Below are 12,593 nucleotides of genomic sequence, written 5' to 3'. Positions count from 1 at the left end.
TCATTTTGATGAAAGCTCACTGTTATTGATGAAGGACCACTGGTACCCACAAATCACTTGAACATCAATAGCTGGTTTCTGAGATGAGTCACATTCAAGAATGACAGTTTTCCTGCCATTAGCTAGCTTTGCAGTAGCAGTATTCCCCCCAGGCTGTGTTTGCAGTCCGGCTAAGCGAGGCTCGACTGGTCTTGTTGTCAGTCATGGTTACTGTGATGGGAACAGGTTCCCTCTGAAAATGAATCTTCTGTCTCGTGGGGGCTAATAAAAATTAAAATAATGAATATTAAATAAGTTAGCAAGCCGTTTTCTGAGCTGTGGATTGTTTATGATGCAGATAGGGCTGAATAGGATGCAGATGCAGACCCTTGGGTGACCTAGCTCATGTAACCCAGCGGTCTAATGGAGGCTAATAGGAAAAGTGTGGACTTCCGGTACAGTCGACCTGACTCTATCGGACTCTATCAGCCTGTATTGATCTGTTTCGAATGCCTGTAGTCTAGTTCATCTCCACACTGATTCCCCAGAGGCTGTCGCAGTTTCATAAGAATATTTGAATTCCTTCCGAGGCCCACGTTGCTGCCCGTGTGCTGCCCATGTGCTGCCATTTAATTTGCGTTTTGTTTGGACAAAAAGGTAAATGTACTTGCTGGCACATAAAAGCTACTGCTTAGCAATTAGCCTGCGTTCTCCAACATGCTGTGAGCCGCAGAGTGTGTTGTGTGTTCTCAGAGCTTTGGAATTTGAGGCACGTTTCTGCTGCCAGTGGTACATAGCAGCAGGTAATGAGCTATGATTAAAGTGTGACTAATTTCAGACGTTTTCTTGCTCAGCATTCACACGACTGCACTCGGAATATAATGGAGCTTCTCTAAGTGCCCCCTCACTCAGCTTCATTTCATTAACATAGCTGGAGCTCTTCTTCACTGAGAAAAAGGGAGGGGGTGTTAGATCAGCTTCAAAATAGTTTTCTTCTTTAGTTTTCGATCTAAGCACAGCAGAACCCCAGAGCTGAATTAACACATTGGGTTCATTTGCATCCAATGGGATGTGAACTCTGCAGGTGTTAATTTAGCACTGGTGGATGGTGAATCGCAGTGAGCGATTTGAATTGGCCGAGTTACGAGTCGCTTTGATTAATCATTTAAACGCCCCAGACCTAGACGAACAACACACTGGTAGATGCCTAAAATATGACTTATAAGCCTTAAATCCTTGGTTATAGCGCGGCCTCATTGTCACATTTTGGTTGGTGACATTGTGGTTGATTTTTTCTCTCTGTGGTCTATAGGTAGATCTGACATGTTAGGCCATCAGTTCAGCTCCTGAAGGACAAAGCAATTGCTTAGGCCTTCAGGAGCCGAAACGAAAGCCTAGCATGTCAGACTGACCAATGACATAATTAGGAACTGAAGGTGGAATCAACCAATCTCGGTTTGATTTATAATGGGGTACCAATTTTTTGAGAATAAACGTCGCTCTAATCCATCTGGAAGTCCTTAATACTTCATTCAGTGCATGGTAGCCTGAGCTGTAGTTTCAGTCAGGTGTTAGAAATGGAAAACAGCGGCAGCTTTATGTCAGAGCTTTTTACTGACTCACTGCAGAAATGCTGCATAGTAAAATATCTGTTAATATTGTTTGCATGTTTCAAGCCTCAAGTGAAACACAGAACGTCTTTTATAAGCTTCAAATGTCCAAATAAATAATGTAAAATGCTGTTAGATTGGCACTAACATGCTACTAGAATAACTAGCATAAATTATCATGTTTTTTTTACCAAGTCTTGACATTTATGGCCTGAAGTGAAGCTTAATAGTCTTGTGAATAGCTTTAATAGTCATGGCTCGCCACTGGTTTACAATGAACAAAACGCCTAAAATGTAAGACCTCACTTTGGTTTCTTTTTGTTTTCTTAATTGCTGTATGGAGGTTAATGTTTTCAGAGATACATCAGTTTGCTTTGTGCTCTAGTTGTATGTCTTGAAACTGTATGGGCCTCTTTCCCAGACTCAGATTAAGCCCAAGGCTAGACCAGTGGTCACAAACCCAGTTGCTGGAGGAATAAAGTTTAGTTCCAGTTCTAACTGGCCACACCTGCTCCAAACAGTTAGACAGCCAGCAATGGCATAGCAGTTTAGTTGAAGGCTGGGCTTCATCCATGTCTGAGAAGCTGGTCCTGAATGTGGTAACTCTTTGCCTGCCTTGGCATGCTCTCATGTTCCTGTTCCATTGTCCTCAGGTCCGTGGGGAAGGTGTATGGGCAGCGAGTGCGGCCCAGGAGGCAGCCAGAGCCGAGCGGTTTGGTGTGCCCACGTGGAGGGCTGGACCACGCTGCCCACCAACTGCCTCCAGTCAGTACGGCCCGCCAACCAGCAGAGCTGCTTCCGCGTGTGTGACTGGCACAGGGAGCTTTATGACTGGCGGCTGGGTGACTGGAACCGCTGCGCTCCCGTTGCACCTCGTGGTGGTGGCGGGGTTCGCTCAGGTGCCTGCCCAAGAGGTGAGGAGGGCATCCAGACGCGAGAGGTGAGCTGTGTGTTGAAGGCTGATGGTTCACCTGCTGACGATGCCATCTGCGAGTACTTTGAGCCACGGCCTCGGCTGGAGCAGGCCTGCCTGATCCCATGCCCAAGGGACTGCGTAGTATCCCGCTTCAGCCCCTGGACAGCCTGCTCCAAGACGTGTGGCCTTGGCCTGCAAAACCGCATTCGATCTGTCCTAGCGCCGCCGATTTTCGGCGGGCAGGCTTGCCCCAACCTGACGGAGTTCCGCACATGCGCGCCCAGGCCTTGCGAGGGCCGCGAGATGCTCTTCAACTTGCGTGTGGGCGGCTGGGGAGAGTGTGGACTCCCGCCGTCCCTCCCTGAGGCTTCTGAGGCCCCGAGCCTTCCTCCGGCGCAGCGAGTAGCCCGCCAGGCTCGCCGCAGGAAAAGCAAGGAGCGCAAGGGGGCCAAAGACCCTGAGACACATGAGCTGATCAAGAGCAAGAGGAACCGAAACAGGCTGAACCGGCAGGAGAGCAACCTGTGGAGCATCGAAGTGGGATACCGCGCAAGGCAGGTGGTCTGCGTCCACCGCAACGGGAGCACAGTGCCCCTGAGGTAAGTAGCATTCAATTCTTCAGTTTGTAGCCTGCCCTTTTCTTCCCATTTACCACGAACATCCAGAAATGCCCTTTGGAAATGTACAAAATAAGAATGGGTCTGAATCAGCCCATCACATCTAGAGAAAAGTATAATTTCCTTCTTTAAAAGAAGCCTCTGAACACCACAGCTTAACCCTAGGAAGTTTCAGTGAAGATTAAGCAATTTTGGGGCTCTAGGCTATGAACATTTGAGCACCCCCCTCTTAGATGGACATTTTATATGCCATATAAAAATTATGACAACTTAACAGGGTTGCCAACTTTGTTGAGGTGACTGGGGTGAGATTTGCTGGTGGCTGGAGGGCGCCTGGAGTGCAATTATAAAAATATCAATTTTACATAGGATTTGAACCACAGCTCAAAGTCATTAGCATGTAGATTCATGGTGTTCAGATCAGCTCTCACACCATTCACACATGCTCTGCTGCCTATTCCTCATACGTGGAAGAAGCGCTGCTTAAAAAAAGAGCATTATCAGTATTCAAGCTATCATGGTAACAAAATTTGGCACACATCCCATCCGTTCATTTTTAATTGAGCTGTTGTTTGCCACCCAGGCATTGTGTTCAGCAGCAGCGGTTAAAATTTATTGAGCTTTGACCCCATGCTGTGCTGACCCTCAGCATGCAGCCATTGAGGGTATGATATTTTTTGACCTCCTGTTGCTGAAGAATATGAAAAATATTGTAGTCTGTAGTTTTTCTTGAATTATAAAATAATCAGTTATTTAAGGTGTTTGTTTAAATCTCTCTGATGGGCGCTGGAGTAGTTCAGCCATGCCACTGCATGGATTGAGAGACAGAGGCAACCCTAAACAAAGAAAAATATAGTGTAATACTATGAATTTGATGTTCTTCACCTACACCTGCATCTCGTGAGATGACATGAATACGGGTGAAGTAACTGGCCAAGAGTTTAGCATGTTAAAGATTCAAACTTGTCAGGCCCAAGACTTGAATTAAATCATGACTGGGGACCGAAAACCTTAGAGGAGCTGGGGTTCGGTGGTGGGGTGTGGCAGGGTGGGGAGGTCACATATTAGTCAGAAGAGAATCAACCAGAGAGCCTCATTTACTTCAAACCACCAAACGTCTACCCATGTAGGAGTTCTACTGTCATCCCACAACATAGAGCTCATCCATATAATCCACCCAATGCAGAATGATGCATGCAAACCCTGCTATATTTGGGGCAGTCGTGGGCTGGAGGTTAGGGAACTGGCCCTGTGACCGGAAGGGCCGACAGCACATGACTGAGGTGTCCTTGAGCAAGACACCTAAACCCCAATTGCTCCCTGGGCGCTGTGGATAGGGCTGCCCACTGCTCCGGGCAAGTGTGCTCACTGCCCCCTAGTGTGTGTGTCTATTCACTAGTGTGTATGTGGTGTTTCACTTCACGGATGGGTTAAATGCAGAGGTGGAATTTCCCATTTGTGGGATTAATAAAGTATCACTTAACTTATGTCACTCTAGGTAGTCTTTTATGTCAAGTAGGGGCAGCGCAATAAAGTTTAGTTTCTTTTTGGTTGTTTTTTGCCACTTGCTGTATGTAGAAAGGTTAATGGGTTTAGTGAAGCATGAGGATTGGCTGGGCCACTATACCTCTAAATGACCCCCTAAATCCAGGCCTGGGGAAGGCCAGCTCACAAAGCACCACCACATCTTTTGAAACTGCCACAAATGCAGCATCACTGGACAGCTTAACATGCAAAAAACACTAACTGTCAAATGTATTCTGTCAGCTGACAGACACCCACATTGGCTAGCAATGCACTCAGAGTTGGGGGGCATATGCTTAGACCAGGTTTGTCCAGTCTTATCCACAAAGGGCCAGAGGGGCTGCAGGTTTTCAGTCCAACAAAGCAAGAGCTCAGTGGCTCACTGGCATCTTTGCGGATAAGATTGCAGGCTTAGAGTCCTGGCTTAGACGGTTTCAATGCTTGGGAGCCCCTGATTCAATCCATACCACATTTAAGTTTGCAGAGGGGGAGACATTTAATTCTGATTTCATATACATTTAATAAAAATATTCTGTTTACAATGTTGTTTTGCTAAAAAGAAAAAGCATCTTTTACATTTTTTCTGTTTGTTTTTGCTATTTTACTCATTTGGAACATACAGAAGAAGTTGGAAGTGCAGATTCAAACCTATTCATGCAGAATTGAATAAAAATTTGATTCATTATGTCACCGTGATTATGTAATTGTGTCATTTCCTGAAGCGGCTGACAGTTCAACTGAACGTACACTATATAGCCAAAATGACCTGGACCCGCCCATCACACCACACCTATATGAGCTTGTTGGACGTCCTATTTTGAAAATGTGGGCATTAATTTGGAGTTTGACGCATGAAATTATCTCAAATGTCTTATTATGCTGTATCATTAACAATACCCTTCAGTGGCACTAAGGGGCCGAGCCCAAACCTGGGCAAAGATGCTCCACCAAACTTTACTGTTGACACTATGCATTCCAGTAAGTAAGGTTTTCCTGCTATACATCAAACCCAGAATCGTCCATCAAGCTGCCAGATAGTGAAGTGTGATTCATCACTCCAGAGGACATATTGCTGCTGCTCGGAGGTCCAGTGGTGGTGTGCTTTACAACAATCCAGCTGATGCTTGTCATTGCATGTAGTTATCTTAGGCTTGTCTGCAGCTGCTCAGCAATGGAAACCCATTTCGTGAAGCTCCCAATGCACAGTTCTTGAGCTGATGGTTCTTTCAGAGGCAGTTTGGAACTCTGTAGTGAGTAGTGCAACAAAAGAGGTGATTTTTACGCTCTACACGTTTCAGCTTTTGGCGGCCCCACTCTCTGAGTTTTCATGGGCTAATGCTTCTACAAGCTGTTGCTGCTCCTAGTCGCTTCCATTTCACTATAACAGCACTTACAGTGTCCAGGGCAGATCTAGCAGGCCTGCTGTCTTGTGGCTTAACAGCAGATTTAGATTTTTAGGCAATAATAAAATAATTCGCCTTTGGAGTTTGCATGTTCTCCCTGTGTCTGATCCGGACTCCTCTGGGTGCTCTGGACTCCGGTTTCCTCCCACAGTCCAAAGACATGCAGTCAGGTAAACTGCAGATGCTAAGTTTGAATGTACGTTTGTCTGTTTGTCTTATATATATATATATATATATATATATATATATATATATATATATATATATATATGGCGACCCATCCAGGGTGTATCCTGCCTTCTGCCCGAAGACTGCTGGGATAGGCTCCAGCACCCCCCGCGACGGAGAAGCGGCTTAGAAAGTGGATGGATGGATATATATATATATATATATATATATATATATATATATACACTCACCAGCCACTTTATTAGGTATATAAAACCACTCCAGCTGTGCAACAAGAAACTGTCAACACCTAAAAATTCACAGCTTCTCATTCGCCAGCTTTTTCTTCACACTTTCCACCTTAAATGGTACAGTGGTGGCATTCTAGCACCTCAGGCACCTTTTGAGGGAGAACAGGAACATTCGAACAAGAAGCTGGTGTATTAAATTCTAACTTCAGCCTTGTAAAAAGTCTAACACCAAGAGACATTTTACAAGAAACTCTACTTTTGTGGAAAAGTTTCCTGCCAGAGATGTGAGAAAAGTGGTTATAGCTGAACTGAAGCTTGTATTTTCATTAATATTATCATTTTTAGCCTATACGGGTACATGAACACATGCTGAGACATATTTACAACCAAGATGGTACTAAAACGGACATAAAACGTTGCGGCTCCCAAAGTGGATTGATTTTTTTGGGACAAAATGGCTCTTTTTAACATTTTTGGGTTATTTGGGTTACCGTCCGCTGGTCAATGGAGACTGCATGGCTATGTGCTTGATGTTATTTTATTTTTTTTAGAAATGTCTGTGGCTGTAACACCTGAAATCATTCATTAGTGTCCACATACATTTGTCCATGTCGTGTCTATATTAAAACAACAGTAACAGGCTTAATGAGCTCATGTCATCTTAAGGCAGGGCAAAACTGCATAGTGAGCAGTTTATTGAGACCTTCCTTCCACTGCACTGGAGCTCAGAGCAGTTAGAGCGGCTCAGCTCCGCTGTAGCTATTCGTCCGAGTGCTCTTTCGTGGCACTCTGTCAGGGGGCTGACAGTCAGGGGGCGATTGTTCCACGCTTTCTCTCTCTCTCTCTCTTCCAAGCTGTCAAAGCAGTGGAGCTACTCCCCCTTTCTGATGTCTATTTTCCACCACAGCGATGACAACTCTATATCCACCCGACTCCCGACTTCCTGACATGGACGGAATCTGGGCCAATGCTGTTAAAAAAATAAATAAAATGACAAAGTCCTCAGTCTCACAGCAGTGATTAGAAAGAGCCCAGACTGAATAGAAGGCCTTTTATCTTCTCTGGAGTGCTTGGATTGCGCTGTGTATACAAGGTACCGGCAGTGTGAAAAAGGTCTAGTCAATAAAAGACTGAAAGCAATCGCAACTTCATTGAACCCGTGTCATCAGGATATTAACTTTCACAAAACCAGGACTGTGTTTTCCCCCCTGACAAGTAGCATTCACGGTGTTTTGAAGGTGCCCTAGTTGTAAAACCCTGTGTGTCGTGGCAGGATGTGACAGCCGGTCTGTCTGACTTCTTTGAAATAGTTCGGCATCGGTCCATCACAAGCTGAGAAATCGATAATTTCCTTCTCCAGAAAAGACCACTGGATACCATAGCTTAAACCACTTCAAATCAAATTTAGAGTTTTGCCGTGCCCTAAATACAGTCCATCAGCAAAGACCTTTGGTGTTTGATGGTTACATCTGTAGTTGTGCACTGGAGCCTGGAGTCTAATGTAGCTAACAAGCACTAGAAGTTACCAGTTTAGCATAGTGCAAAGTGCACACTGCACAAGTTGTTCTGCACATCCGATTCCAAAGTAACTAAAATCCAAATAAAAACAGAAAGCAGTGATTTGTAAATCTACCTGTATTTGAATGAAAAACATACAAAGACAAAGGCAGCTGATGTTTTAACTTCTCAACTTTTTTTTTTTTTGTAAATATATGCTCATTCTGAAAGTGATGCCTGCAACATTCCAAGAAAGTTGAAAATAGGAACAATTTAAGACTGAAATAGGTGATGCAATCATGCTTGGATACAGAAGGAGCATCAAGGAAAAAGTCCTAGCTCAGGGGTCGGCAACCTAAATGGTAAGAAAAGTCTTTTTGTCATTTCAGCAAATATCAAACCACCTTGGGAGCCACAACATTTTATGTGCATTTTACCATCTTGTCTGTAAATATGTATGCTAATGTCCACGTATAGGCTAAAAATATAATATAAAACGAAAACGCAGGCCTACTTTGCTTTTACCTGCTTTAAGCTTTAGCTCAGCAATAGCTGCTTTTCTTGCATCTCCCGTTACTTTACCTCAAAAGTAGAATAGTTTCTTGTCAAATGTTTCTCAATATTATAAAATATAAAATAGAAGCCATATATCAACAATGTCCAGAAACACTGCCAACTTCTCTGGGCTCAAGTTCATCTGAAAAGGACTCATGTTTAGTGTAAACATGTATTGTGGTCTGACGAGTCAACCTTTCAGGCTGTTTGTGCCCATGATGCCCAAAAAATGGGCATCATGTTCTCTGGATTGTTACCAGCATAAAGTACAAAAGCCAAGGTCTGTCATAGTATGTGTATTAACGGATAACCTGCACATCTGTGAAAGCACCTTTAGCACTGAACACATTTTGGAGTAACACAAACGTGTGTCTTATTAAGCCCCAAAATATGACAACAAAGGACAGCTGAAGGATTGTATAACAGAAGAATGGCAAAAATTGGCTTTAAAAACTGGGCCAATTTGTGTCCTGCAGGCATCAAATTTACAATTATGAAGTTAATAAGGTAGAAAAAAATGTTATACAAATATTAGATTTTTGTACTGTTTTCTATTTCAATTTAATACAGGCGAAAGAGAATTTATTTATATCCGCATTCTTTTTTTATTAGCATTTCACATACTTTCCCAAGTTTTTTTGCAGATGACAACATATCATACAATAGCCATATTTACATGCACTCTGATAATCAAATGTGTCATTGTAAATGCCTCATAGACTAGAGAGATTGAGGCCATTCTAAAGACAAGTGGGTAATTGTGTTATTAATCCATTAAATAAAAAAATAATAGTTATGTAAAGCCTATATCTGATCACATTCCCAATAGGAAAGCTTAAGTTTGTTCTTTCCATGTCCATTTGCGCTATAACACACGCTTACAACGTTCAACATGATGGGAGCCGTAAAACAGTCTTAAAAGCTGGAGTTCATGTAGCATATAACTGTAATTCACCAACCTTTAACCCTGAAGGTTGGTGCGCAGACGGCTGGTCACTATAGCAACACAGACAACAATCTGGCCTAGCTAGTAGCTAATTGCATTTATAATCACTCCAGCTGGTTTTCTGATACGTTTGAACTGCAACGAGAAACGGGAAAAAGTCAAACATCGAAAGACATTTTACGAGAAACTGTTCCACTTTGAGGAAAAGTTTCCTTCTGGAGATGTGAGAAAAGCAGCTATAGCTGAGCTAAAGTCCTTAAAGACCTTAAAGACCTTAAAGAAGAGCAAAGCCTGTATTTTTGTTCATATTATATTAATATTAATGTAATATTATATTTTTAGGCTATACTAGCACATCAGCACATCCTGAGACATGTTTGCAGTCAAGATGGTGAAGTGGGCATAAAATGTTGTGGCTCCCAAAGTGGAATGATTTTCATCGAAAGACAAAATGACTCTTCTTAACATTTGGTTTGCCGACCTCTGGGTTTAAGAGAAAAGGAGTTTGGAAAAAATGTAGAAAATTAACCAAGTCACAAAAGACAGATCGTTAAGGAACAAAGCCATCTTTAGCTTACATGAGTGCTTCATACCATAGACCTCATCAGCTATGTACAAAATCCATTCATTAATTCTTTGCTGATGCCAACTTCTGCAGTGGTAGGGCTATGATATTTCAAAAGAACCACCAAAACAGCTCACATGCTCCCAGAAGCATAAATATTAATCTTTGACTTGTTTATTTCTGCCTCTGAAATATTCATACTTGTTTTGCCACTTCTGAAAAGTGGAACAAACTTTTCTCTGAAGCAATTGCTCTGTGACTCTTGCCAATAGTCCTCCGAAACGTTCTCCTTCCATTTCGTTTGATGTGCGTGACGGTATCTGCCCTGAAAGATTTTATTTTCAAGTCTTGGTATCGATTCGGCTGTTTTACTTTTTTTAGATGGATATCTTAAAAGGCCTCCAACAGCCAAACATCTAGTCTTCTTGTCATTTGCAGCATGTTTTTGGTCTTTTAACCAGTTTGAATCATTGCGCATAATAGTAAGACATGTAAAGGCTCTTAGTGGATCCACATGACAATGTTTTTCGCTTCAGGATTTCAGGTTTCATCCCCTCCTACATTTTATTATGTAATTGAAAGCTTTTCCACCCAGCTCGGGCTGCATGGAGCAAATCTGGATCCCCACAACTTGGGTGTGCTGATGTTTAACAGCACAATCACTCTCATTTGAATGAAAATGACTGCATTTGTCCTCATTCTGTCAGCAGCCAGGAAAATAGCATGGCTTCTGGAAAACAGCGATGTGTACCGGAGCTGCATTAAGCCCTCGAAAAAAGGCCTTTATTAACACTCGTTTGTGTGAAATCAGATCAACAGGGTCATTTAGCTCTCTTACGTCTGTGGCCATGCTTCACACTGTCACATAATTGTGGCTTCTTTATGGAAGCGAATACCTCGCTGTGATTGGCTGGTGGCACCTGCTATGATAGGTTAGTGGTATCTCTCCTGTGCGGCAATTAGTAGCATCCCATCTCCTATGCCAGGGGTCGGCAGCATGCCGCTCTTCTGCTGCCCTGTTGTGGCTCCACAGCTGAATCAGATCAGCAGGTAATAATAAAATAATCCTCCTTTACAGTAAAATAAAGCTCTGCTGATCCTTCAACTCAGTTTAACAGTAAATGGTCTTAAACGCTGGAGTTAATGTAGAACTGCTGATTCACTCTTTAACCCTGAAGATCAGCGCAGACTTCTGGTCACCATAGCAACACGGACAACAGTCTCGCCCAGCTAGTAGCTAACGAAACGGCAAAGAGAGAGATTTAAGACGAACATTGATAATTTGGAGACGATTGGACTGATTAGTGTGTATAATCACTCTAGCTGGTTTCTGGATACGTTTAATCTGGAACAAGAACAGTAAAAATGGTCAAACACTAAAAAGTCACAAAGTTGAAGTGAGCTTCTCGCTCGCCAGCTTCTCGTGGAGATTTAAGTTGGAAAGGGAACATTCGAACAAGAAGCTGGCGAATGAGAAGCGACTTCATCCTTGTAAAAAGTCAAACGTTAAGAGACATTTTAAAAGAGACTGCTCTACTTCTGAGGAAAAGTTTCCTGCTGGAGATGCGAGAAAAGCAGCTGTAGCTGAGCTGAAGCTTAAAGCAGAGCAAAGCGAGTCGGCGCTTTCGTTTATATGATATTTTTAGCCTATACTAGAACATCAGCTCATACTGAGACACATTGACAGCCAAAAGGGTAAAATGGACATAAAATGTTGTGGATTGTAAGGTGGTTTGATTTTTTGTTGAAAGGACAAAATGGCTCTTCTTAACATTTGGTTTGCCGAGACCTGTCCTGTGCTGTGACTGGCAGATGGTATCGTAGCTTCTGTGAAATGACTGGCTGGTAGTATTGTAGCTGCTGTTTGATTGGCTGGTAGTTAGGGATCCCCGCTGAAACAGGATCATTAGGTTTTCAACAGAAACTACTACTTCGTTTGCGGTAGAACACCTTTAGATCCCTGTAGGGAACCAACAAATGCGTTTAGAATCAGCCCCTGGTCACCTGTTCAACCATCTTTTACACTGTGATATCAACTCGTTTATTTGTCAGTTTCTGCTTTGACAATTTCACAGCTATAAAGAAATCTGAGTCTGTATGTTTCTCTACAATGAACCACTTCACATCACCCCACTCTGAATGACTGAATCCGAAGACTAAATTATTCAGAACTGTTGAAAAATCTGTGCAGTTCCAATCTTGGAAGACATGCTTTCCTCAAAAATGTATGTTTTTCTGAACGTTTCATTTGAGGCACATGAACATCCACACGTCTGATAAGTTTGAGCTTTAGGTGATAAATAAATTAAATTCAGCAAATAAGTAGCAAATGATCCTGTCATTATTTGTCCTTTGCTTAAAAAATGATAAATTTGGCTTTAAAGACATCAGAATTTGAAAGAGCTATAAACATTTATCATGCCTCCTGCACTGTGATTGGTTAATAGCATCATGCCTCCTGCACTGTGATTGGTTAATAGTATCATGCCTCCTGCACTGTGATTGGTTAATAGCATCATGCCTCCTGCACTGTGATTGGTTAATAGCATCATGCCTCCTGCA

At 42.7% G+C, this 12,593-nt stretch overlaps 1 protein-coding gene across 3 annotated transcripts in view; it reads left to right on the top strand.

Moving 5' to 3' along the window:
* Window positions 1-12,593, top strand: part of LOC108433870 (thrombospondin type-1 domain-containing protein 7A) — a 238,224-nt gene that overhangs the window by 81,160 nt on the left and 144,471 nt on the right. For all 3 annotated transcript variants that reach the window (XM_037534172.1, XM_017708707.2, XM_037534171.1), the window contains exon 2: window positions 2,243-3,104. In XM_037534172.1, the coding sequence (XP_037390069.1) occupies window positions 2,243-3,104 (862 nt within the window). The remainder of the gene's footprint in view (window positions 1-2,242; window positions 3,105-12,593) is intronic.

This window comes from Pygocentrus nattereri, chromosome 24 (genome assembly GCF_015220715.1).
Source record: "Pygocentrus nattereri isolate fPygNat1 chromosome 24, fPygNat1.pri, whole genome shotgun sequence".
Classification (NCBI taxonomy): Eukaryota; Metazoa; Chordata; class Actinopteri; order Characiformes; family Serrasalmidae; genus Pygocentrus; species Pygocentrus nattereri.
This window is presented reverse-complemented; position numbering and strand designations above follow the sequence as displayed.